Source organism: Rhea americana, unplaced genomic scaffold (genome assembly GCF_003343005.1).
Source record: "Rhea americana isolate MKP2758 unplaced genomic scaffold, rheAme1 scaffold_237, whole genome shotgun sequence".
Taxonomy (NCBI): Eukaryota; Metazoa; Chordata; class Aves; order Rheiformes; family Rheidae; genus Rhea; species Rhea americana.
In genome coordinates this window covers 472,705-500,449 of record NW_028186354.1, presented here as the reverse complement: position 1 = coordinate 500,449, position 27,745 = coordinate 472,705, and the positions used below count along the sequence as shown (strand labels likewise).

The 27,745-nt window shown below is 37.4% G+C and overlaps 1 protein-coding gene across 2 annotated transcripts in view; it reads left to right on the top strand.

Moving 5' to 3' along the window:
- The window catches only part of PTPN13 (protein tyrosine phosphatase non-receptor type 13), a 111,899-nt gene that overhangs the window by 6,780 nt on the left and 77,374 nt on the right, over window positions 1-27,745 (top strand). For both annotated transcript variants that reach the window (XM_085306284.1, XM_085306283.1), the window contains exons 2-5: window positions 2,392-2,511; window positions 12,534-12,703; window positions 22,353-22,418; window positions 24,915-25,100. In XM_085306284.1, the coding sequence (XP_085162410.1) occupies window positions 2,397-2,511; window positions 12,534-12,703; window positions 22,353-22,418; window positions 24,915-25,100 (537 nt within the window). In that variant the 5' untranslated portion in view covers window positions 2,392-2,396. The remainder of the gene's footprint in view (window positions 1-2,391; window positions 2,512-12,533; window positions 12,704-22,352; window positions 22,419-24,914; window positions 25,101-27,745) is intronic.

Sequence of the window (27,745 nt, the reverse complement as noted above, 5' to 3'; positions counted from 1 at the left end):
TGATTGATGTTTTGTTGTATTCTACTTGGGCTTCCAGAAACAATTTGGTATGTATTTTTCTTGTCAAGCAACTGCTGCCTGTAAAACCCAAGGAGATCTTTCAGCTTGCACCACTGGAACTGAGGCCTGCCTAGCTGGATATTCACATACTTCATAATCAAGAAATTTTCTGTAGCAGTCCTGTACTGTTGAGGTAATGTGTCGGAAGATGGAAGAGACATGCTTATGACCTCTGTGGTGGGTGTTAAATAGGTGATAGGCCTGTACCTGCTACAGAACAGTTTGCACCGTATTGTTTAATCACAGCTGAAAGATGTGAGGATTTTGCAGGATGGGGGAATGGGGGAAGAGGGAGTGACAGAGGAGGATTTCTTTTCTTTCTTTTCTTCCCCCGCCAGTCCCCTCTGTAGTGTTCAGCCCACTTTATAAATAATACTTAGCACAAGTAGTTTCCTTCTGAGGAACATATATTTTTAGCCCTTAGAGAAAGATTTTATCTTTTAGTCTAAATAACCCAGTTTGATTCTAGATTTAGGTACAGATATTTAAGACAATGGTATGAAATCACAAAATTCCCTGGTAAGGACTGTAGAGCAGACACTCTGTGCCAGCTGTATGTAAAATTCAGATTGACTGTGAAGAGGTTTATTCCTGGCTTTCCAGCCATTTACTGCATGTCTGTATTGGTCCCTATTTTTCTGTTTTTAAAGGTATATTCCTTTTTCTGTTTGGAATTTCAGATTTCATCCTTCCTTAAAAATCTTTTCCCTTTCCATTATCAGTTTATCTAGAGACTTTTTAGCATTGATTGGAGAAAATATATCAGGCTTTGTAAATATGCAGAATAACTGAGTGCTAGAAAATGGCAAGATGTGAAGTGAGGAAAAATAACCTATGTCTGTGTCGAAATGCAGCCACTAATATGTAATTTTCAATAGCAGTGTAGTGTAGAATTCTAGCAGACATAAGCTTTGGGTGGTACTTTAATAAGCATCTTCACAAAGTTTATGGTTTTTGGCTAGAAATTATGAGTTATTCAGACTTTTGTGTACTTATGGTAGATGTATATTATTATATAGATTTGAGCCTGGCTTTCTAGAAGTGAAAAACACATTGAAAACTTGAAGCTGCACAGACAACTCAGGGACTAAATATAGCTAGTCAGCCTGTTTTCCATTCAAACTGTCCCTGACTCTGCATCTGGGCCAGGATTATAGGCTCACGGTGATGCTCCAGGTGGTTGATTGCCAGTGGTTAGAGGTTGTGATTTTGCATCTTATGGGAAGGAGGGGATGGAACCTACAGTAACACCATAAGGTCATCTGAAGATACTGGTTTCAGTTACTGATTTCATGACAGTATGCATTGCTTTGCGAACTGTCATTACATTTTCTGGCAGCAACTTTGGAACCTGTAAGAGTTAACAAACTCATCACTGATGGCATATCTCAGGCTCTTTTTGCAACTCACTGCCTCAAGATTTTGTTTTTATGACCGTGGAAAGGAGCAAAATTGTGAATTGGCATGAATGCTCAAAACAGGAACATTTAGGGTCCATAGAACACTGAAGTAATTAAGCAAACATAGAATTAACGTTTGACTTAGTGAGATTACATAGGAGTGTGTTCTTCTGCTTTCAAAATTGTTCATATTTTGTTTTTTTGAACGACTGAACAGCATGTTGTGGTATGGTGAAAAAATGGTTTAACTCTTTGTGAAATGTTAAGTCCTAAACTCTTACCTGGGGAAAGAAACATATATATATGTATATGTATATRTTTTTCCCCGGGGACATAATACATAAAGCATTGCTAACAGTTTTTGTTCATTTTTTATAGTGTTTATGAAAAAGCTGAACAGAGCAGGTATCTACTGGTTTAGAATTGCAAATTTCTTATTTGCAGGCAGTGCGTCTTTTTACTTGGTTATGAGATCRTACAAATAGTCCTCTGAAAATCTATGAGAAGAAGAGCTACTTTGCCTAATAGCAGCTAGCCTTACTTATATACCTGTCAAAGTAATGTTACCATGTTTATCAATGTAAATCAGCTGAAGCTATTGATCCTTCTTTCAAGCTTTTAAAAAGAGCAAACTCTTGCCCATAATGTGTGGATTAAAACCAGCATGTTGCATTTACTGCTTTAGTAGCCTGTAATATAAATGTGAGTTGCAGGGTTTTTTTGTGTTCCCCAAAGCTTTTCTTCATAATAGCAGATGTTCTAAGTTCCTTTGTGCCTGTGGTGAATTTTTGCAGCATATATTTCTGCTGCATTCTATTAATGTTAGAGAATTTCTTTGAGACTTGAAAATTGCTTATTACTGTTTATGTTATACATGCAAGGAGAAATTAACTGTCATGTATTCTTAGATCAATTCTGTTTTGTTTTCCAGGTAACATGCATGTGTCACTGGCTGAGGCTCTGGAGGTTCGGGGGGGGCCATTACAAGAAGAGGAAATATGGGCTATTTTGAATCAAAGTGCAGAAAGCCTTCAGGAATTATTCAGAAAAGGTAAGCTTCTTGCTCTAACAAAACTGGAAACATCTTGGTTATGTTTACATGTCATATAAGTTAGCTCACTCATTCCTTGTAGGCTCTAAATGCACATACTGATTTGTTCCTAGGTTATCTTTTGGGGTAGACTGATTATCATAACTCCACAGAATTCTTTCAACCACCTCTTCTTGTTGTATCAGGACATGTAGGACACACATGTGCCTTCAGTCTCATGTAGTGACTAAGTTGCTTTGGTGGGAAGCAACTATAGAAGCTTTTCTATAGAAACTTTTTTTTTCATTTCTGATCAAGATTGACTTAACATTGTAAACATGAAGTTTCCAGCTATTTCAGTCTTACTTTGGAATGCAAATTTATGACTAATTTTGATATCCCATACCATTTTTTTTCTCCTTTGTACTAGTGAGCTCACAATCTGTGCATGATGAGAAGTGTTCTCTAGTATGAAAGCTAAATTGTTGCAATTTAACCAGCTATCCCTCTGCTGCTCCTATTGCGACAAAGGGATAGCATCTTCGCTATGTCTCTCTTTATTGTCTCTCACAGAGAATTAGATGAATGTTTTTTAAAGCAAGTGAAAACCATGGGCCTAGCAGTGCTAGCCTCTATGAATATTTTTTTACTTTGTATAAGTACTCCCGATGATTTCAGTAGATATAAGTAAAGATAAAAGCCATGTGCTAGCATTTTGGGGGGAAAAGTTCCTGAGTCAATGTTCAGAGCCCTAAATATGGATCAAAGGTTACTATCTAGTCACTTTTGTTTTTAAAAGTTCATGGAAAAATCTGGAATTTGCAAATTGGAAATATAATTAAAAATTTGTATTTCAAAACAACTTTTAATTTTGCRGTGACAAACAGCGGGTTAGTATTTTAAAAGTATGGAATAGTATAACTGACAAAACAGTAACRTTGTTATAATAATGGACAGTAACAATAACATAGACCCATGGTATTACCTCAGAAATGGCACCGTTTTCTTTTAAGGCTTTCCTTTCAATTTCAGTTGCATGCCTGTTTGCAGAATCGGAGTGTCTTTAGAGAACATGATTTCAGCTGAGTTAGTATGCTGAGTTTCAGAGGAAAATTTCTCTGTTAACATTCCAAAAATTGTTTTATTTTCTTTATATTTTTCTTTTTAAAAATACCAAAACCACTGCCAGTCCTACCATGATGCAGAATATTGACTGTTTAATACACAATTAGTTTAGCTGCATGACCGCATGTAAAAGATGGATGTTTTAACTGTTGACTAGTTGTGGAGGGTTTTAGCCCTCCACCCAAAACATGGTACATGTGTTCCTGTAGCTTCAAATACGGTCATGCTGTTTCTTTTCTAACATAGAATAGTTTTATAGAGTCGCCTGTGTAATTTTTAAGCCTTTGTTCTTTTCCTTCTTCATTCCTCTGCAAGTCTCTATAGCCATATAAGGTGGTTTGCTAGGGGATTCCTAGCATTTTGGGGCAACACTGTGCTGATAAACTATGCCACTCTTATCATACAGGTTTCAAATAAGAAATAAACTGTTAGTTGGAGCAAAAATTGTAGTGAGAGTTCTTGCTAAATACTTTTTCAGTACTTTCAATAAGCACTGCAGTGTGCGAATGGACATGGAAGTGTGAGTTTTTAGTGAACTGGAACCACAGGACGTAATTGTCATCTAGAAGTATATTCAGATATTCTATTTATTACACTAGAAATTATTGAAATAGTAGATTTCTACTGATAACATTGTAACACAAGAAGCCTGTGCTTTGTTTTCCAGATTGTTCCTGTATATCTGTTGAAAATGTTGTTAATTTAARAGCATGAAAACTGACAGTAACTCCATAAAGCAAAGAGAAACTTAATACATGCTATACAAGCACTGTTTTAGCTCTTCATTACTAAGTTCAGCCTCTCCTAAAGCTTGTTTTGAGAAAGTAGTTTTGTAGGGCCTCTTGAATTCAGTAGATTACAGCTAGGTTGGGTCCAGGCTGGAGGGTGGAAGAACGTAGTCAAAGAAAAAGATTCTCTGAAGGAAAAGTTATGCACATATGCTGACTAAAGACGTATCTTGAATGATTATAGAGTTTTACATTTCAAAATCAACACCTTGAGTTCCACATTGAAATCTATGTGTTGAAAAATCAGTACCATGACTATACAGTAGTGGAACTACTTTTTTTTTTTTTTTTAAAAAAAAAAACAAAACAAAACAAAACAAAACTAGACTTAAGATACCATGCCTTATGAGAATGAAGTCTCCACTGAAAATGAGCTTATCATTTCTTAGTCTGAAAGTGATGCAGAAAAGACTTATCATAATTACTATGAAGGCTATATGCAAGCATTGAGAATGAGAAACATGAGCATCTCTCCTTCAGCAGGATGGGTGCACAACATGAATCTCTGCCCTGGGATTTGATATATGCCTTTCCCAGTCTTGGCTAAGGTTACCTTATAGATTGCAGAAGACTGGTCAAATTTTCTATCAGTGAAGACCAGAACAGTTGTAGATGAAGTCAGTACTAGAAAAATATGTCTGCTGTTCAAGATGAAGTTGTTTTATTGAGTTGTTGTTCTGCTAGGTCAGCAAATTATTTTCAGTTGCATGCTATTAATTAACAGGATATAGCCCTGTGGTAAAATGCGCTTTAAGAGACACCCAAATGTAAGCACTTTACTATGTAACAGAGCTCTTTACTATATAACAGAGGCTGCCAAAGGCAATCTTAATTCCTCCTGGCAAAATTAGGAGAGACGGACAGTCTTTAATGAAGAATTTGGCCTCACTAAAGCCATAGAAACCTTTTGTGGTGTTCTGGAATATCAGTTTCTGTGCTGGCCTGGGAGGATATGTTGCAGAGCTGCAGGAGCAGAGATTCCTCTGGGCTTGCTTCTCTGACTCCATTTCATTCCTTTTTTGTGGAGGACTTGTAGCATATGAGGGACTGCAGAGAAATCTTTTTTTTCTCAGTTAAATTTCAGTCCTAACATACAGCATGAAAGAGCTGTTCAGTGGCAGAGAGTGAGTTTCCAGAGTTTCTCAGAATGGACCAGCCGGTCCTGGATGGAAGGTACCGAGGGAAGTTCTGACCTTCTGAAAGTTCACTATATGCTCAGCTGTGCTCATCTTAAAGATGCTCTTATCTTTCTCTTAGTGTAGCTCTGGAGTCCCCAAATACGTTGTTTCATAACAAAATATGAGTTTGATTACAAAAACGATTCTGGAGTTCTTTTTCTGTATTAGATTTTTTAAAAATCATGTATAATGGTCTATGATCACCAGTTCTGAAATTAGGAGGATAAAATGTCCATAAAAATTGTTATCACTTAAAATACTATCTATTAGCAACCTTCTTGCACCAACTGAGCAATGATCTACACTTAAATGAATTACCAACCCTAGTAACTATTTTTTCTTTTCTTTTTCTTTTTTTTTTTTTTTTTTTTTTTTTTTTTTTTTTTTTTTTTTTTTAATCCTAATGTAATTTTGGTAGTTTGAAGTTGAAGTTCAAACTACTGTTTGAAGTTGAGAATCCTTGCTGTTACTCCATCAACTGAGAAAATGTTCTTCAATTCATTTGTTGCATAAACTAGAGAAACATTTCAAGAAATTACGGAAAAAACAGCCAAGACAAGCTTCTGTTAAAATTTGATGACTTCTTGATTTTTAAAAGTTCTGTGTTTCTTACAGTGAGTCTATATGCTTATCCATGCAAGTACTGAATAGAAGTAGTACAGAATGAAATTCCATGTCTTAATTGTTGATCCCAGCTCACATCATGTCTAAATCAGTGACTGATGCATAAATACGCATGTTTTCATGCTTATTTGTATTTACAGTTCGGGCAGATGTTGAACTCTTTATAAATTGATTTAGATCATTACAAGGCAATGAAAAGATGAGATTGAGATAGAAATGTCCAGTTACTAATACTAATTTACAAAATCAACTCAGATAGCTGTCTTGTCAGCATTTCGTAAGCTGTTAAATGGAGGAGAAAAGCAATTCAGTACTCATAGTTGCAGTTCTGACATCAGTTGGAGCAGTGATGTTCAGGTTAATCTGGAGATTTGAAAAGGCCGATACCAGACCTGCCCTCTCTTACATCTGTTTAATTACCTGCAATAACTATTTTGTTGTTCAGAGGGTGTATCAGCTGTTTTAGACATGCTGTATCTTGTATTCAGTAGTCTCTGAGGTCAAAGGAACAAGTCTTTGAAGTGAAGTATCTTGGATGTGAGTGTGTGTGTTTAAGGAGTGTGCTGTGCTGTGCTTTCTGCTGCTCAGAAGAATAAACTAGGCATTCCTCTATCTTAGGAAGTTAAGCTAGAGAGGCTAATCAAAACATGAAAGTGGAAAAAACTTTACATGTCACTTAGGCTGTTTCTGTGCTAAAATACGTATTATGGGATTTGGAAATATTTTGACCTTGTGTTTAAAAACAAACAGTGTGTTTGAAGGGAGGGAGAACAGAAGGGGAGAAAGATACTTATAAAAGGCAGGCAGGTTGGGTATAGAAAAAACCACCTTAGAGATTGGCTATTTGGACAAATATGTAAATAGGAAACAATTTATGTAAAGAAAAGTGATACAATCTGAAAGTGCATGTGAAGAAAGACAGTTGTGTTTTGGGGAGACCTGAAAATCTTCTCTAGACTTTTGTACTGTGACACCTGCTTAGCTTGAGTTAATATGAAAAGAAGGCAAAGTGTAAAGTGTTCTGATAGAAATTACTGGTGTTTCCTGGTAACTGTAGAGCTAGCTGGGATTCGGGGAGAGGAGATAAGTGGATTCTTTTGATCGACTAGAGGGAAAACTCAAAAAGAAAACAAAGCTTCCTTTTCTAAACACCCTTTGCTAGCAGATGTTACATGGTKGTTTTTCCCCTTTACCAATAAATGTTGAAAGTTTTTTTTTAACCTTCTTGTAACATCTCATTTCGTAGTTGCTGAGAGGGAAACAGATGAGTTTCTTGGGCTTTGTTTTGTTTTTATTTCCCTGTTTAAGTGAGGTTCAGTGACTTCTTGCACTCTTTTCTGAGACGCGTTACTGGGTGTGATCAGATGTTCGACATTAAGGTGCAGTGTGTTACAGTAATCTGTGGGCATCTTGGGAAGGAATATGGGTGATGCCAGAAATTAATCTTTCTCCCTGTTTCTTGTCCCTGAACTCTGAAGAATTCAGTAAACCTCTGAATATTTCTGCCTATGCTGCTGGTTTCCAGTGGTCTAATACCAAATCGGGGCTCTCTGCTCTTGTCTCAGCCCTTTGTGCCCAGGGGAGGGAATGCAAAGTCTCTGCCAAGCTGCTTCCCCCTGCACACAGAATATGCAGGAACAAGCTGCCTCAAATTAAAGGAGTACGGGAGTTGCGGCATAACTGGTCCCTTGCACTGGCATAATCTTGGCCCGTCAAGAGACGTACTGGGGATCTRACTGCCACGGACTTGGCCTAACATAAAAACCTCAGGTTCATTTGTATTAGGAGAAATGTTACTAATTTCAATGTTGGTTACAGAGCAAGGCAAAGAAAAAGACGAGACTAACCACACACACAACTTGTGTGTTTTTTTAAAAAAACAAAAAAAGGGTATTTCTTTTGTATCTGGAAAGAGCTAAAACATCTGTCACTTCTCTTGCTAATGGCTGTGGCCTACRTGAGAAGTAGGAGAAAATTTCAATTGAAGGAGCTTGCATTGTRTGTACGGTTTGGGAATTTAGAATTACCAGCCGTCAGTATTGTAAAATGGATCAATTTTGAATTGCTACCTGAACTTACTGTCTAACGTTTTGATTTTATTTTGGTTACCTATATCCCATTAAACCATTTAAAGGACAATTTTAGAAGTGTGTTTGTTTGTATGGCAGACAACATGTAGTGTGAATAATTTTTCAGCTTTTTATTGCACTTAAAACCAGTTCATTCTCTCCTTTTAAATTAGACCATGCTATCTGGCTATTTCTTGGCACTGCTTGATAAACTGTGCTCTCACAAGTGTTTTGTTACCGGGTTGCATAGTTTGTGAGTTAACTTAGAAGGCTGGCAGCTGTAATTCAGCTGAGAGCCTGCTGGATATAAACTTGATTAGGAGCAATACCCTGAATTCCAGTGCTTTTAGAAAGAGGGGTTTGAATCTTTTCCTTTTTTTTTTTTTTTTTTTTTGATGACTTGGTGCTGCAAACCCGATCTGCCAGCCCTATGCTCTTGCAATGGCAATGTAAAGAGAAAAAAACAAAAAACCTAAAATTTCCTTTGGGGAGGGGGTGGGGAGTAATTCTCCCCTGTATTTGGGGTGAAAGGGAGGGAGGGAAATTTTACTGCTCTTACAAATTCTTCTGAAAGTATAAAACGAAGATAATATGAATATTGTATCTGTCAATTGGTATTTGGTATCAGTTGTTTTAGTTTGGTCCCGAGCTATTTGATGCATTGTATCATTGTTTTTTTTTTTTTTTTTCCAATGGAATAAATGCATAGGAAGGAGAAAAACAGTACTTAAAATACTCTTAGGATAATTTTGAATATTAGGAGTTTTGAAGCAAAGGGTTATTTTGGTTTGAGGTGGAAACGCCTAATGAAGGAAATAGTTATTTTATTCTTATCCTTTAAAAAGGTAGAATGGACTCTGAAAGTCATGATGTCGGCAGTATGATCTGCTAGGCTGGTTAAAAGCCACTAAAACAGAAGCTAAGAAAATGCCAAAAAAACCCAAGATTTGCAAAATCAGTTCTTTTACTGATCGTTCAGTTACATCAGTGTTCAGCGTACATTCAGTACATTGCATAAGATACTACACCAAATGTATTGTTTTTATTATTGTTAAAAACTAAATAGCATTTTGATCATTATTTCTTGAGTTTGTAGTATATTTCAGAGAGTCTGTATTTACTTAAAATCAGTGTGGTACAGATGGCTAAGGTAAGGATGAAGTCATGGTTTAAGTTCTTGAGGTGAAGGTTTTAAGTAAAAATCTTACAATATTTTAAAATGTTTTTATCACTGGTGTATATGTACAGAACTGCTGTAGTCAAAATTCAGTAATTAGTTGCAGCTTATAGTTGTGGGAAGGTAGTGGCCAACTAAAGTTTTCTTGCTAAAAATACCTTACTATAAAATGTAATCTTTTCTTATCCATGTATAATAAGAAGGATCCTTTCATCTTTACATTTCTTTGTTTGGCATTTAAGCATGTTGCCATAGCAGTAAACAGTCTTTTTTTTTTTTTTTTTTTTTAGTTTGTTTCAGAGGATGCAGGTTTAGCGGTCCTGAGTTTTTAAAAATAGCTCCTCTGAGTTTTTTTACTGAGTTTGAAATGATAGAAAAACCACTTGTGCTCCTGAGATCCCACCTGTGACAGACAGAGCTGTGGTTTTTATGGTGAGCTCTAGCGTTTGTATATGAGGTCTTACACTAGTTTAGTCCACATGATCAGAGATGCTTTCTCCAGTAAGTACTTACTTCTTTTGGATCCAGAGGAGAAAGGCAGAGCAATGAAAAACATTCCCCTGAGGCAACAAGACTGAGCCTCTCTCGTATGTTATAAAAAGCAAGAGAACAGGGGGAAACCAGTTCTGCAGTGTGAGTCCTAAGCTTATCGTCCTGGCTTTCAGTGTAATATACTGGCATTTTAAAATCCATTATAAAAATTTTAATAAACTTCAAGATTTATTACAAGMTACTGTCATCAAAAAACATGAGTCATAGTATAACAAAACAGCCTCCATCCTAAGTGTTCTTTGCTTTGAGTATTTTAAATTATTCATGAAAGTGCAAACTCCTAAATTTTGCTGCAAACTGAAAAGAACCTCTAACCACAGGTGATGAGGAAGAAATACTATGAAGTGACAAGTGCAAGTCTTTATAGGTGTACTTGCAAATGGTTTTCATGTGTCTAACAACTTGAAATCATCAGTCAAAGTCAGCAAAATCTTTGAATTTCTGGAATATTTATTGCTCTTACTGTTTTCTTTCTCCCTTTAAAACAAAATATTACATTTTCAATGTGTTAAGGAGCAGCCCAAAGGATGTATATGTTAGGTTTAAATGGAAGAAAAATTAATTATTGGGGTATGTATTGAAAGATTTTTCTTGCAAACGTTGGTAGGAGGAGAAACTTTCTGAGCTTCAGAAACTAGAAGTTGAGGACTTATTTCTTGATAACTGGGCTAACAATTATTCGTGTTATTCTACTTTGGGTTCATAGAATGTTTAAGTCTAAAGCCAGTTCCTTAGCTGCCTTTGAAGGAAGTGGAGTGAAAGAAACTAAAGGTCTTACCTGGTAGATCTTTTTACACCCGATATCTGCCAGCAGTAACTTAATACATTTCCTAGGAGATGGGAAAAATTCTAGATTACAAGATAGTTGAGCAGTCTAGGAGCCAGCACTGTAGGAATATCCTGAGCTGATAGGAGAATGGAAAATGTTGTTAGTGGTGGAGCTGATAAAGGAAATGATTATTGAAGTGTGTTGTTGCTTATTCTCTAAAGGAGAAAGTAAGTCCTCTCCTTCAAATGTACTTTTCATTACCTCTTTGATATATATTGTTGGAAACAAAGCAACTGTCTCCTTGCAAAATACTAGAATTATTTGTTATTTTTGTTTAGGTTAATGTTTGTGTCCTTTCAGTAAAACTAAGCTGGTTTAGTGTTTGAAGTAGAGAATATTTATTTTGACTCAAGGAAATGTGTGTGATTTTTGTGTGGAGGGGGTTGTTTTTGTTTGTTTTCTTTATAGGTCTGTGGCCAGAGATTTAAGTGCGGTATTATCAGACAACATCAAACACCTGGTTGTCACAATTGCAAATTTATCATGTAGGAAGTTTTGTTTGTCACCTGTTGGGACTCTGATTTCAGGGGATGTTCCATTGTTTTAAAATATCACTCACAGAAATTGAGTGGAAGACCTTACTTAGACTGCAGGTTTATTTTTCGTCCAATTCTACTGCTGCCTAGGATTTGCTTTTTGTTTTGTAATTAACTTTTTCTTTAGACTTAGAATGGATTTTTGGCCCCAAAACTTTATTTTGTCCAGCTCTATTGGCTAGTCTAATGCTGGAGTACTTTGTCTCTCTGTAAGTTTTGTCTTCTCTTTAGACAATTGTTGCTACAATAATGCTACTTCTATAGCAATTAGCCTATTGTAGGAATTAGCCTTAATAACATGCATCCTATGGAAAGTGAGTGTTTTGGAGGGCAATTCTGTTTTTAAAATGAAATAACCTGAAATTAGGAGCAATCAAAATTTTAGCAGCCTCTTCATTAGCTTGCTGGTATGAGTAATAGCACTTTTTTTTTTTTTTAAGAGATGTTATTCTGTGATTAAAATTGGAGTTGCTGTTGTGATTATGAAGCACAACAGATGGAAAAAGAGAGCATAGCTCTGTTCCATTAATACTGTWTAGGCTGGTATTAAGCATGTCTTTGAGCAAATAACATCTAGCAGTTAATGATGAGAAGTTTTAAAACAGTCTTGAAACATGTATAGACACTGAATTAAAAGTAAACTGAAAATCGTATTGTGATAAGTTTGCATTTGCAGCCTTGATGGAAAAAGAATTCCTAGATTGACCTTAAAACTGGTAAAGACTGCCTGTTACTAAATGAGTTTTGGTATTGAGTGGGGGCATTGTATGCACTCTTTGATATAGTGATTTATATTAACCAAAGAGTTTTGATAAATACTTAATGTGAAATACCAATGAGGTTTTTTTGTTTGTTTAATTTCTTGTATATACCAGCACTGACTATTTTTTCCACGTACTTTCATACTCTGCCATCCCCTGGTGAGAAATGATCTCTTCGATACAAGCTATTCTGTTATGTTCGTCTTTACTGATAAACTCTGGTGAACTACTTTGTATTTCTTTTATTTTGTTATGGAAGTTATAAATAAGACATGTTAGAATTCAAGTCCATCTTACATACTTTTTATGAATGAATCCTTAAGAAAATTTCTCTCAAGTTCTTTGTTTCGGTAACACCTACTACTTTTTTTAATTTCGTATCACTTTTTTTCTTTCAAATACAGCTGATCCTACTGCTCTGGGATTCATCATTTCTCCATGGTCTCTGCTGCTGCTTCCATCTGGCAGTGTATCATTTACAGATGAAAATTTTTCCCAACAAGACCTGCGAGCATTCACAGCACCAGAGGTTCTGCAAAACCAGTCACTATCTTCTCTTACAGATGCTGAAAAGGTGCAGTGTCTCTTCTATTGCAGACTATTTGTTTTTTTGTTATTGATAATTCACAAAGTAGCTTTAAACTGTTCTTTTAGTCTCCCCATCGTTTTTGATTTCTGTCATTAATTGTTGATTTGCTTTGTGGGAGGAAATGGATACTCTTAGTTTTTTATTTGTTCATAAAAGCAGAATAATGGTTGTGGTTATATGTGCCTATGAAGAGCTGTCTGCATGCATGTCCCTGTTACGTTTGTTCTAGTAATAGTCATGTTTGAGCAGTGGCTGCATTGAGTGGCTTACTAGTAATAAGCAACATTACCTTGCTTTTCTAAAAGATTCTAGTAACATCAACTTTTTTAAGACAAAAAAAATATTTGGGAGTTAAAGCAGTTACTCAAGCAAGGCAGGACTTCAAAAAATGGGATTTTTTTCCTCTTGGACATAAAGAAAACTTTTTTTGTTTTACTTAATATTTTTTGGTTGTGTGCAAAATTGTTCCTTTCCAGCTTCCTTTTTCTCTGCTTCCCCAAGGGTAGATGTTCAAGAAAGCAAGGTTTGTGTATGCGATCTGTTCCAGGTCATTGATACACTCAGTCAAAATTACTAACTTCTCTGACGTTTTCCTATCATTTGTTGCCAATGGTAATACTTTCCCTAGAAAACTATCCTCTTGGCCTAGTCAAAGGTATTTAGATGTAGGAATTAGAAGTAAACTGAGCTGTACTTCCATCTCCTTGTCTTCTCTGGATCAATAATCCCTAGAGAAGGAAGCTAGCTGCAGCCAGCGTTGTTGTAAGGTGAGAACAATTGTAACGTTTGGCAGCGCTGCAGGAAGAAGAGCAACATACTCTTACTCCAGAGGAAACTGCTACTGGCATTAATTACTGTTATGTGGATAAAGACTGTCAAAACACATTTGTGTGTTGAATATTTTGTGCATGCAGGGTGTTGGTGTTTTGGGTTTTTTGTCTGAACCTTGTGCATAGTCAGGGTTGTTAGGGACCATATCAAGTAAATAACTACTGAAAATTATCGTTTCTTTGGTTTATAGGCCTTTAGATCTCCTTTTTTGCCCTACAGCATAGCTGAAATTAATCATAGATTAAAGCACATTTATAATCTGATCTGTGACAGGACTAAGCAATCGGGGAGACCTGGAATGAAAGTTTGAATAGAACTAGTAAAAATAACAGTGGCATCAATGCAAGATTCAGAACCACTAAAGCAGGCTGCAGCTGCCAGATTTTGCAGTCATAGTATTAGAATTGTTGTTTCAATCCTATCAGTAGAGACAACTCTGAAGATATTGACACTGTCTCCAGTGCCAGCTCTAGAATTAACATACAAAATGTGCCCTAAAAAAGATCAAAAAAAGGTTTTCAAATGGCGAATTTGTGAGCAAATCAAATCTTTTTCTTCCAGGTTGATTGCATTCTTTGTTCTGTGCCAGTGTTCATTCAATACCTTACCCTTTTTGGTAAGAAGTTAGAGAACTGTTAATCTTAAAAGCGATGCTGTGCTGTTTCTTTATCGTGTAGAGAGGAAGCACTAAGAGGAACCTCTGTGGCCTGACACAGAGCATAACGTGGTGACTGAATACTAGTGTTTGTCTGCTTATGCAATGCTAATCAATCCTCTCTGATTAAGGCTGTGTGAATCATATCATCAGTATAACTTTACTGACTGGAAGATGGTGACAAAATTGTGACTCTAGACTGCAGCAAGAGTATTACTCTATTCCTTGGGAAATGATTGCATGTTGAAATGCATTTCTGCATGTTGCTTTGGCTTTACATAAATTATGCATACAGTCAGATATAAACTGAATCAAACCCTTTCACTTGTGTCATTTGGCTTTAACATTATATTGACACTTTAGACTTTGAGCTTGAAATGAATTAACTTATTTTTTTGGTTGAGCAGTACTTGATTTTGCATGTATATTGCATGCAGCAGAAAAAAAAAAGAACCACTGTGATACATTAGTATGGTACAAGAATATTTGAAGAAAAATTGCTGCCACCATTCTTGTTCTCTGTTCAAAACCTTAACTCAGGTGGCTGTTTCCAGTGCAGTAGTCATGACTGTGTGCAGTGAAGGACAGCCTTAACTTGCCAATGGGATCTGTGAATTACTCCTCCCACACTCATGTGTGTGAAATGTCTACTTGAGTTCTTAGATGTCTATATCCCATAAGAAGAATTTAAGTGTGTGGTGTTTTAACTATTGCAATGGTACATAACAATTTTCTTTGGGAATGGTTATCAAAAAAAAAAAAAAAAGGGACAGGAGTGTGATTAACTATGTCTATTTTTTTAGGACTAGTCAGAACATGGGCTGCAAAATCTTGCAAACCTACTGCTCCTAACCGCAAATAAGTTATGAGGTTATAGGCCTGCCATTACATCACTTCATTTTTAAAACAAAGACATACCTAGTTCTATTCAATTCCAAATTTACAATACTTACGTAGATAACTTCTCAAGCTGCAAAGCTGACGTACAGTTTTATTAGTTTTAAACTGTTGAAATCCAGGCTGTGCAGAAATAATTTATACGTCAGTAGTCTGTAGTAAAGGTAGTACGTGAGTTTTCTGTGGAGGACATTTTAAAGGAAAAATACTCTATCTGCTACATGACATTTCTTCAGAAATACTTCATTTTTGTAGATTCAGGGTCCTGGCAAATTATGTGAAATTAGTAAGACTAAGATTGACCATTGGTTCTAGTGTATTCTTCTTCCAAAAAACCCTTTTGCAATATTCTTCTTCTTGGCATTTGCCAAGCATCAAGACCAGCAGCCCAATTCAAAGCTGTCAAATAGAATGCCTCATATTTGCTATCATTATTGGAAATCGCTAAAATTGAGGTTACATGAGGTTACAATATGACAAATTGAGGTTTTGCCATATCTCATGATTAAGTATATTTRAATCTCTAAACACTAGTTTAAGAGCTTTCTGTATCAGTCTAAATCATTCTAAACAGCTTTTTGTGAAACTGCAATTTCAGAACATCTCTTCTATGCAAATAGTAGCTTAAAAAGCCTCAAAAACCTTCTGTGAACGAATAAACCTTACCAAAAAGTAGAGGGATATTTTTTGTGGATTTCTAAGTGCTAAGAGTTGCCAAATGAAGATTCTTGCACCCTTTTAAAGGAAGCAATGATTATCATCATGGGGTACTGAGGGAGCTGGCAGATGTTGTTACCAGGCTGCTCTCCATCATCTTTGAAAGGTCCTGGAGAACTGGAGAGGTGCCTGAGGACTGGAAGAAAGCCAGTGTCACTCCAGTCCCCAAAAAGGGCAAGAAGGAGGACCCAGACAACTATAGGCCGGTCAGCCTCACCTCCATCCCTGGAAAGGGGATGGAACAGCTCATTCTGGATGTCATCTCCAGACATGTGGAGGAAAAGAAGGTGATCAGGAATAGCCAGCATGGCTTCACCAAGGGGAAATCCTGCTTAACCAACCTGATAGCCTTCYRTGATGGAATGACTGGCTGGGTAGATGAGGGGAGAGCAGTGGATGTTGTGTACCTTGACTTCAGCAAGGCTTTGGACACTGTCTCCCCTAACATCCTGCTAGAGAAGCTCAGGAAGTGTGGGTTAGACGAGTGGACAGTGAAGTGGATTGAGAACTGGCTGAATGGCAGAGCTCAGAGGGTYGTCATCAATGGCATGGAGTCCAGTTGGAGGCCTGCAGCTAGTGGAGTTCCCCAAGGCTCAGAACTGGGTCCCATCCTGTTCAACTTTTTCATCGCTGACCTGGACAAAGGGAAGAAGTGTCTCCTCCGCAAGTTTGCTGATGAYACCAAGCTGGGAGGAGTGGCTGAGACAGCTGAGGGCTGTGCTGCCATTCAGAGAGCCCTGGACAGGCTGGAGAGCTGGGCAGAGAGGAACCTCATGAGGTTCAACAAGGGAAGTGCAGAGTCCTGCACCTAGAGAAAAATAACCCTAGGCACCAGTCGAAGCTGGGGGCTGACCTTGTGGAGAGCAGCTCTGCAGAGAAAGACCTGGGAGCGCTGGTGGACGACAAGTTGACCATGAGCCAGCAATGTGCCCTTGTGGCCAGGAAGGCCAGTGGTATCCTGGAGTGTATTAGGAAGAGTGTTGCCAGCAGGTGGAGGGAGGTGAGCCTGCCCCACTCCTCAGCCCTGGTGAGGCCTCATCTCGAGTACTGTGTCCAGTTGTGGGCTGCCCAGTACAGGAGAGACCTGGAGCTACGGGAGAGAGTCCAGCATAGGGCTACGAAGATGATCAAAGGGCTGGAGCACCTGCCCTGTGAGGAACGGCTGCGAGAGCTGGGCCTGTTCAGCCTGGGGAAGARAAGACTGAGGGGGGATCTTATCAGTGTGTACAAGTACCTGAAGGGAGGGTGTCAAGGGGAYGGGGACAAACTCTTCAGTTGTCCCGTGTGACAGGACAAGAGGCAATGGGCAGAAACTGAAGCACAGGCAGTTCCACCTGAASGTGAGGGGGAATTTCTTCCCTGCGAGAGTGACGGAGCACTGGCACAGGTTGCCCAGAGAGGCTGTGGAGTCTCCTTCTCTGGAGATCTTCAAGGCCCGCCTGGATGCAACCCTGTCTAACATGCTGTAGGTGACCCTGCTTGAGCAGGGAGGCTGGACTAGATGATCTCCAGAGGTCCCTTCCAACCTTACGCATTCTGTGATTCTGTGATCATGAGAATTCAGAGTGGGTGCCTATTGCTGTTTGAAAAGTAGTGTTCTGTCTGTCATTATTTTTTTTTCTTTTTTTATTTCTTTAGTTTGGTTAAAATCCACAGTTGTTGGTTAGATAAGAGGGCAGCTCCACATATTGGTATTTTGGGGAGGTAGAGTCCATGTCTCAAGCTAAACATCACAAAACTTTTTTTAAAAATAGACCAGTTTGGATCATCCCCTTTTCCATCTTCTTTCTGAGTTTAGGGACATGTGACTTGAGTCACATTTCATTGGATCATTTTTCAGGCTTTTCTTTAGAGCTATAGGAAGTAATATCTCTTTAGGAGAGAGGTAGGATTGAAAAGAAGAACTCCACCCAACCATAAATTGAAATTTAATTGGACATAGTGGCAATATTAGAATTGAGGGATCAGCTATAACTCCTGGGTTGGGGGCTACTCATTATAATACATTTCTGTGAAATGCTTCCACCATGTTGATTCTCTTGGCTTTCTTTCCTTATTTGTATGGAAGGGAGGTGCTAGCTGTAACAGGGAAAAAAATTCTTTGAGGTAAAATGCACCACTCTAAAGAGATCCTGGTTAAGTAGTTCAAGAATGAAACAATAGGAAACAACTGAATTTGGGAGAATAACCTAGCAAAAACAAGCAAATGTTAATATTGGCATAAAATCAGACCTCTAAATAGTGATTTCTTTTTCTTTCCATTGCTTTTTATGAAATGTTTTGTCCTGTTATAACTTTWATTTAAAGTTATTAGAACCAATAAGTAACTTACCTATGCATCCTTTTTTCTGTTTTTTTTCCCCTTGCATTTAGGTTAACTGGATGTAGAACAGTACACTATTTGACTTGTTTTATTCAGTTTGTGTTTTTAGGTCTGTCTTTGCACATGTTGATTACATTAAGCGTTACCTCATTTACACTTCTTTTTTTTKGGGGGGTTTATTAGATCTCACTGTAGTTTGCTAAACTCATTCAATGGAAATCTTGGGTATTTTTCTGTTTAGCTCTTGTTCTGAAATCAGACCATGTCTGGAAGCTGCTGAAAGCAGAACAAAATCCTGTTTGTTATGGCCTCTTAACAGACAGTGACAGGGTTGCATTTTTCTCTAAGTTATGACTTCTTTTCTGCTCACCCAAAGAAACAGTGCATTCAGTCATAAATCTTAGACAAACTGATAGTCAGTGCATACCCTTGATTCCATGACATTCAGTGAACTGGAATACAAAACAAGTCGAATGTAGTTGAAAGCTTATTGGAAATACAGTAAGCAAATCATTCAAAATAATAATGAATGATGAACTCCAGAAATGAATTTAGTGTTGATTTCTGTATTGGGGAAATCATTAAAAGCATAATAACAGAAACACAAACTAAAAATTTTTGAACAAGTGGTCTAATTTTCCAGAGGTGCCTGTTATCTTCCTCTTGAATCAGAGGTTATATTTAACCTCATCCAGAGAGACAGAAGAGTAAAAATTTTTAAGATGTATGTGTATTACATTGTATTGTACAAAAACTCCTAATAGTTACTGATGGTTTGAGAGTAGCTAAATTAYTGACTTTTACCAACACAACTTTACAATAGATGTTTTTGCCTAGTTTTTGTGTGTGATATTATCTCATATGAATGGAACTTGACATAAAGCTGCACAAGCCTCAGCCAGTGATGATTGGGTAAACAGGCTGGTGTGAGTGGTGTCCCAGTGCCCCTCTCCCTCCTTCCCCCCACCCCCAAACCGTCTGGCCTGGCCTAAGGCTATCAAACCCTGATAAGCAGTTAGAAAACAGGCTGAAAATCATGAGGGGATATGTCAGATACAAGCATAGCAGCAAAGTAACTATTTATCTGTTTTTAAGTTAAGGTGTATGAATTAAGAGTAAGCTGGATGAAGAGTGAGTGAGTGTAGGCATTCAAAATCTAAAAATGCATTTAATGTGTATGTAGTGGATACCTCTTTGCTTTATATTTAATAGTGGCTTGCAACTTGCTATGAAATGCTATATTCCAAGACCTCAATAAGTAAAACTTGAAATATGATGGACAGCCACATCATAGGATGCTTCATTTCGCTTTTATTTTGAAARCTGTTTTCGGATAAATTAGTAAGCCAGCATGTTTTTAGAACTCATGGTTTAGAGATCTCGTTACACGGTTCTGCAATAATAATAGCAATCCTTTTGCTGAGGATGACACACTTGTCTGTTTTGGAAATATCTTCTATTATGTTGAAGTTTGAGAATTTTAGTAATAGACTTTTTAGATGCAGTTTAAGAGACTTTTTTTTTTTTTTACTCTGAAAGTAATTTACCTTTTTCTGTGTAGCTGTTTTATCTGGATGCGTAAGGAAGATTTCCCACCATTTCACTTGAAAGCTACTGGTAATACATACAGAAGTACTGGCTCAGTATTTGAAAGGTTCTGGATGAGCAGGGCACTGGTACTAATGGGGAACCCTTAATGCTTCTCTGTGGCTTCTGTCCTATGCTGCCCTTCTCAGGGAACAGAGACTTACAGCAGTGGCCAGTGTTTCCGCCCTGTGAGAAGGGACTGGTGGGTGAGCCCATGGTCTGCGCACAGTGCTGGCTGCAGACCTGCATCTGGCGTTAAGACTCTGTCTCAACAGCTCCCAAGTACAAGACTGCTATTGGCGCACAATTTGTCTCCTTAGCTTCCCCTTTGAGCACAATTACAAAGAAATTTTTCCTCGTCTGCCCCAGCTTTGTCACAAATAAAAATCATGATGTCTCTCTATTTTCCTCTGTCTGAGAACAACCACCTCGCACACTTCTGTCCAGATACAGACAAACTGATCCCGTTCTTCTGTCTTCAGTGTTTGTCAGCCAGATGCACTGAACTGTCCCAGTGAGTAAGCGCATGTTGGCAGTATCTCATGGGTCACAGCCATATGCTGATGGAATCTTTCGTGTCTTGCTCTGACTCATAGGCTGTGTTAGAGAGAGACCATCCCTTACAATTAAGTGGCAGAAGTCTAGGATGGAGTGCTTCTCTGAGTATATTTAATTCCAATGTTGTATGAATAAAGCACATTGAATTAAAAGTAGTTTTTGGTAACAAATTGACTTTCAGTGTACCTAGCAATTGCTTCCTTACGATGTCGTAGAGCTGTTACTGCTCTTCTGAATACATAAATAATATACCTTGAACATATTAAATACATAAATATGTTAATATATTTAATGACTTTAAGCACAAAGGTGCAGTACTTGCAAAAGAAGAGGAAAAGATGACCCTGAACTGAAGGACGTGCTCTATCTGTTTTCTATAGGAAACAAGATGAGAGACATGACTTTTCATAGATTGTTTGATAGTGTAATTGTGTAGGTGTTTTTGGCTTTCCAACCGTTTTGGATTGTTTGAAATGTATCAGGAAATAGTATTTTTCTTTTTTCTTTTTTCCCTCCTCTCTTTTTCTTTCTTTTGTTAGCAATTAAGGGTACGTCCTTYTGCACAGCATAACTGGACCTCAGAGAGCTACTTGCAGGATGACTAAACTAATACTTGACAATAAATGAAAGTGCAGATTTTTGCCTTTCAGTCCCTTGTTTTGAATATAGGCTAAATGGCATGGTGTTTTTATGTGGGTCACCAAAGAGTTTTTTTTATCTTTTGGTGCAGTTCTTCCAATTTGGTAATTCAAGACAACACATAATAGGAATATGTCATATTTACATATTCCTGTGCAGTGTAATAACTGTAGTTTTGACATAATGTCTTTCATGCAATCTGGTCTGAAAGCAAATACGTTTATGCTTTATTCTTTTTCTGAATCTTCTAGAATATATCTTCTTGGCTTCGGTAGACTTTAGAAGTTTTCAGTGCAGAGATGAATTWTATCTCATTTTCATTTTCAACTTCTAACGACTCTGCATATGTAATACAGGAAAAAGAAGAATTTGTCTTCACTTCACAGGATTTGTTCAGTCCATCAATTACCTTTGCACACTCAATTTATTCACAGCTTTAAAAGCTGTATGGGGAGTACTTAAGCCTGAACAGAGCTTGTCATCAATTTATATAGCTGGGACTTAAGCCAGCCTGTTCCTCAACTGAAAGGAAAACGTTCCACTTAACTGAATTACTTATAATTTATTGTTATTCCTGTAATTTTTGTTAATGTAATTTGTCYGTAAAATGATTTAATAAACTTGTTGCTTTAAGTTGCACAAATACAAGTAGTATTAACTCAGTGTTAACTTGGTAGAAAGAGCCATCGCTGGTGTATGTTACCTAACACACTCTGGTAAAAATATGTACTACTTTCTTCAGTTGTTATCTGTCTRTGTGTTGTTATTGTTACAGTGATCTATCAGGGCTGTGTTTGTTGTGCTCTTAAATCTACRGTATTTGAAGGTTGTATTCTGTTCTTTATTGGACATAATAGGTTTAAGATACATTAATATATCTTTAATGTTGATATTAGTTTTTAATTCTACATGTAATATATAATGCGTATGTACCTTAAAATATTGATGATATGTCAAGATGACTGCTTCATACTTTGCATCTGTTATTTTTATGTTCATTGCATTTTTTTCCCTTTTGACTCCAGTCTCAGGAATCTCTTGACAACGTAGCTCAGTGTTTAAGTCCTGCTAAGGTCTACCTTGCCTTCAGACTAAAATTTTAAGGAGCTCTGTGGTCTGTGCCCTATACAGACTGTTAATCAGATGGATTACATCTACAACTGACTGTAACAGAAAATGAAGATTTAAAATTGAGCAGAAAAATTAAAGGCACTAATGAGATGCAGTACCTTTTGACTCGGTGGGATTTGCTTCTCTAGCTCTCATGACAAAGTAGAAGAAAAATTTGAAAGAGAAGACTACTCAGCTTAATGGCTGAGAATATATCTAGGCAAAATGATATTGAGTTAGCTGCTCTGTTGTAAAGGGCTGCTTTGCATATTTAATCCTGTTCAATGAGTTGACAAATGTCTTACGTTTTGTTACAGATCCATATTTATTCTCTTGGTATGACACTTTTTTGGGGAGCTGACCATGAAGTTCCTCAAAGCCAAGTAAGTTTTGATTTGATTTGGTTTAGTGATAGAACTTCAGATTAGCTAATGTGACTGCTGCTACATTTGAATCAGCAGGGCAGAGTATCCTCCTGGGATGCTGAAGAACATGATTTCTTTCCTGTGCTTGGAGCTTTTTCTTGAGGTATTCTGATGGTTTAGCGTTTTTTTTATTTTTWAAAAAATGTAGCCTATTATTATTGGGTTTATATAGTTTCCATGGAGATATCTGAGTTAGTCTATCCTTTAGTGTCACAGGCTGCAAGACAAATTTTTAAGCTGTTGACAAAGCAGAAAATGAATTTTCTACTTTAGGCTTATATAAAAACAAATGTTTAGGTAACATTGTTGCTTTACTCATAATAAAACAGCTTACTCTTTATGCTGCCATTAATTTCTGTGAGTCTGGAATTGGCATTTGCAGATGCTTACATTACACRATGGCCAAGAAAGAGTATGTAGAGCTCACCCAAGGGTGGGGTGGAAGGGGTTCCAAGTGGGGCAGATGTGCCCCAAACCTGCCAGGTCTTGCTTCTCCCCTGCCATGTCAGACATCTGATGAAGTGAACAGGAAATGCTGGTGATGGCACAAAGACTTGGTGAGTAGCCCAAACTGGCAGGGTGAGTTTCTGGAATATCCAGTGTTTTGCTGTGGCTCTGTACAGCAGAGGGAGATGGAGTTTTGATGAAACAGATGCTGGTTTTGTGGTCTTGTTCTAGAGATGGTCTCAATCTTTTGATGTCCTGAAGAGAGTCTATTGTTTTATACCTGCATTTCTGTCAACCTACTGAGCAAAGTGGTTTTGGGCAACTCATATGGCACTTGTCAAAAGAATGGATGTCTCCCACCTGTGCCACTGGGCACATGAGTTAATGAGCTGTAGTGAAGTTACATAGCTTATGGAGCTATATAGCTTACAAAGCTACAGCTTTAGTATTGCTCTATATGATCTTAATATTTTCTCTTATCTTTGCAACATGCAAATGCATGTATAGAGAAAAGATTATTTTATAAAATCAGAAGCATAAGGTAGGGGTTGCAGTTTTCATTTTATCTCAGAAGTAGCTGAAATGTTATTTTATGTCTACAAAAAAATTGCTGAAATGCAGAGACAAGGTGTAGAAAACTGTGGTGTCTGACTGTCTCAGAGATGTAGGAACCAGCAAAGGGCATAATGAAAGCACTGCAGAGGTTTTCGTCACATATGACTTCTAGCAGATGACCTACTTCAAAAAGGCTCCAGCCCACTAAAAACTTCCAACACAAAATTATTTGTCCTGTCATCTTGAAAGAGAGGACTTTTCCTTATTACTACATTTTTGTACATACAATTTTGGCTTAGCCACTAGCACTCATCAAGCATGCCAAGAGGAAGCTCTCCATTAAATTTACTTTTAAAATATTAATATCTTTACTGTTGATTCTTATTTTATTTATTAATATTATGGATTTTTTTTGTTTTTCAGTTTTTTTTTTTTTTAAATCCTTGATTGCCTATCTTGGTTGATGAATTACTACTGTGCTATGCATCTAGTTGAATGTCAGAGTGATTTATATGAATAGGGAGAAGAAGCAGTAGTCATGGATGTATATATGGGAAAAGCCTATATTAATTAAATCAGGGTGGTCCTGAATGGTATGTTTCTGGATTTTATCATTCTTGATGTTAAGATATGATTTCAAAAATATATTAATTTCTCCACAAGGAGAAATGCAGAGCAGGGCTTGTAGTTTGTAGCTAACCACATGCTTTAGGAGAGTTGCAAAGCAGAAAGCTGAAGTCCGGGTGCTTGCAGCATCTGAAAACAGGCATTATTGCTGACTATTGCATACCCTGGGGAGAGTTATTCAACTTAGACTGTGCTCGACTGACTGAATGGGGAGAAGAGAATTAAACCTCGATCGTTTCAGCTGTACGGACGTTGTCCTGTACAGTACAAAGCTTTACTTCCTTAACCAGTTATTCTGCTGCTTTTGTTTTACTTCTTTGTTAACGATGTTTGATGACTTCACTCGACCTCGCGAGTGCCAATCTGGTTTCAGTGAAATCTTTGTAAGTGAGGAATTGGAAAAAATAAGCTTTGCAGACAGAAGTTACCAAATCCCAAAATATTGTAATTAAGATGGAATTCTATGTTGTGACCGACAGAATGTTTAAAAGCAACATAGAAAATCCCCTCCAAACCTTTTCACTAGTCATTAAGTCCTTGAGAAAGGCAAGAGTTGCTGTGCTGGCCTTGCAGATCAGGCAACGGGCAACTGGTTTGGACCTGATTGTTGTAGAACAGGAACTCAGTCTAGATCCTGAATCCCTGTCTGCAGACCTAACTATTTTTCACCACCTAGAAGATGGCTTTCATATAGACATTCTGATAATGTAGACAACAAGTCTTACGAGCAGTCGTTTTACAATGTTGAGTGTGTTTTATTTCTATGTTCTTTGCATCACTGTTAAAACTGATTCTTCCCCTCCTCCTGTTTCTGTTTATAATTAGCCTATCAAACTTGGAGATCATCTCAACAGCATACTCCTTGGTATGTGCGAAGATGTCATTTATGCCCGTGTATCTGTACGGACTGTTTTGGATGCTTGCAGTGCGCACATAAGGAACAGTAACTGCGCCCCTTCGTTCTCATACGTGAAACAGTTGGTTAAACTGGTTCTGGGAAGCCTGTCTGGGGTAAGTGTTTATAAGCAGTTGAGCAATAATGGAGATAAGCAGGAGAGAACAGAGATGCTAATTCAGAGTCAATCTTCAGCCATTCTTCTTGTTGTTTTTCTTTGCTGAAAATTTGATGATGGGGGAGTATCAAAAGGAAAAATTCTGAAATTCTAGGAGGAAAGAATTGCTTCTCTCACACTGGTGAGGATTTGTGTACTTGACAGCTCCTCCTGGAGTCATTCACATTTGCTGTTCTTGAACAGGGTCTTTTTCAGTAATGGTTATCTTCACTGGAACAAAAATGAGAAAAAACAGGGGAGGAGGAAAAAAAAAAGGAATATCAACTCAGGGCAAGCCTCAGACCTATAACTGTTTAAAATGTTTCAAAAATGATTGTTGTAACTTTTTTCTTTTTTAAAAAATTACATTTTACTTTTGGGGAGTTGCTTATTAACAGGAAGAGGGACTTTTTTAGTCAGCATGCCAGTTCTCCTGCAGTTCTGTCCAGCTGTTGGATATGGTTACTGTGGAGGACTTGATTGTCTAATGATGACAAATGTGTTACTGTAGTTTCTTCCACTCCTAAAAACAATTTAACTTGTCTCACAAGGTTACCATTCCTGACAGGCAACCTATCCCTTCACCTGCAATATTACAACATTGAATTAGAGAACAGCCAAATGATTTCAAGCTCTGAATAGAAATGAAGATCACAAATTTTCAATCTTGTTCAATTGCTCTTTGTCTAATACTTCTTTCGTGTGTTCTAGTTATACTTACAACAGATGCCAAGCAGTGAATTTTTGCTGGGATTATATCCCTTGATGGTAGTAAGTTTTATCTTGTTTTATGCTGCTGAAACTCTTCAGATCTTATAGGGATTCTGCTGATGCAAATTGGTGTYTGGAGATGCATAACTGTAACCAAAAAAAATTGTTTGATTGGAACTCTTAAAAATGTTGTTATTATTTAATTCTTAGATAGATTCTTCCTAAATCTGGTTTGAAAATCCCTGTACAAGRTAGGTTTCTATCTTTATCTAATACTCAGCAGAACCTGATGCTGACAGGCCTCCAGAAACAGCTCTGAGCCTGATCTCCACAAAGTGTCATCTGATCTCTGCGAGGTTCTGTCTGTCAGTCAGGTTCTCACTGTAAAATTTTGACTCTTCTGCATTTGCCAAATGGAGTTGGTCTTTGATTCAATGAAATAGAGGCCTATAAGGCCTTAGTCATTGAAGCTTTTAAAATTAAAAAAACAGACCTTGAATTAGGCTGTGAGCTATAGAAACAACAGATGTGATGGAGAAAGTGTCATTTGTCTTTGTGTTCTTGATGGCCTTGACTGCTTAGCAAATTTGCTGCTTTTTATCATCATCTTGTCAGCAGGCTTTCAAAGGCAGTCTGAGGTTAGTGTGACAGATTGATTTAGCCTGGACAGCTAGAGACGGTAGTAGTAGTCCCAAATGTGTACACTAAAGTCCAGATAAGTGCTGAATCCATTAAGCTGTCATGTCTTCTGTATCATCTTAGTAATGAAGGGGCAGAACTAATGGCAATTATGCCAAAATTTTGCTTTTCTCTTCTATTTCCTCTGCCAGTCAACATTTTATTTTTTAAAGTTGTCACACGCGTCACTGCATTGGTTTTGCAGTGTTTATGACAACAGGAACAAAATGGAGGAGTAGAACCAAGTGTTGACAGGACAACAGTGACGTTGCTGAGCGTCTGTGTTTTCCTGCGTCTTGGCTAGCTTTGCTTTCTGCAGTTTTTATTGTTTAATTCTGTGTACCTGATTTTTTAACATAATAATAAAAGTACGTAAGCTCGATTTTTTTTTTTACAGAAGCAGAGTATACAGCTTCCTATTTAAAAGACCTGTGTGCCTTTCATCCTGGTTGGGCTTTCAGGGTGCTAGATGTTTCTTAGCTCTACAAGTGGTCATTTGGTGATCTGCAAAGCACTGTAAAAGGTCCTATTTAACATTTTCATTTTTTGTGTTAATATGTTTTATAAAAGGTAATATAGCACAAGACTAATTCAATCTCTGTAATGTTATAATTGAGTTGCACTGTGTCTGTGATGCATAGAAAGCTGTTTGATTTTTTTCCCCCTCTACTCTCCCCCAACTAAGACATTGCACAAGTAATGCTGGTTCTTACTGTGTCAAAAGACTTCAGTAAAGATTCTTTGTTACAGCAAATAAGCTCCTCTTTGAATGATTGCATACGTGAAGTCAGTTTGTTAGGGAGGCAATGATTAAAAAAAATTAATTAAAATTTACTAATGACTATAGTGAGATCTTATGCGCAAAGAAGGAATGCATCTGAGAAGCTAAAGAAAAGACTTCTTAAAAATGCATAAGCTGTTACAGGTGTAATGAGTTGTGTGAGTTGTCAGTCTAAAATACATACAATATAGCTTTCTCCGTTATGTAGAAAAATTCTCAGACCAATCATGTTCCATCGCTGGAGCATGGAAAGTTTTCAAGTGTTGTTCTCTTTTTAATTTGTTGCCAGAGTAGGATATGTTTAAGTTATATGCATGTGAACTAAATTTACATTTATTTGAAAAAGGTAGACCAAGTGTATGCTGAAAAATGTTGCATTGGTAATACAAATGTGGATGGTTCTAGGGGAAGTTCTCACAGGTAATTCCTTCCTC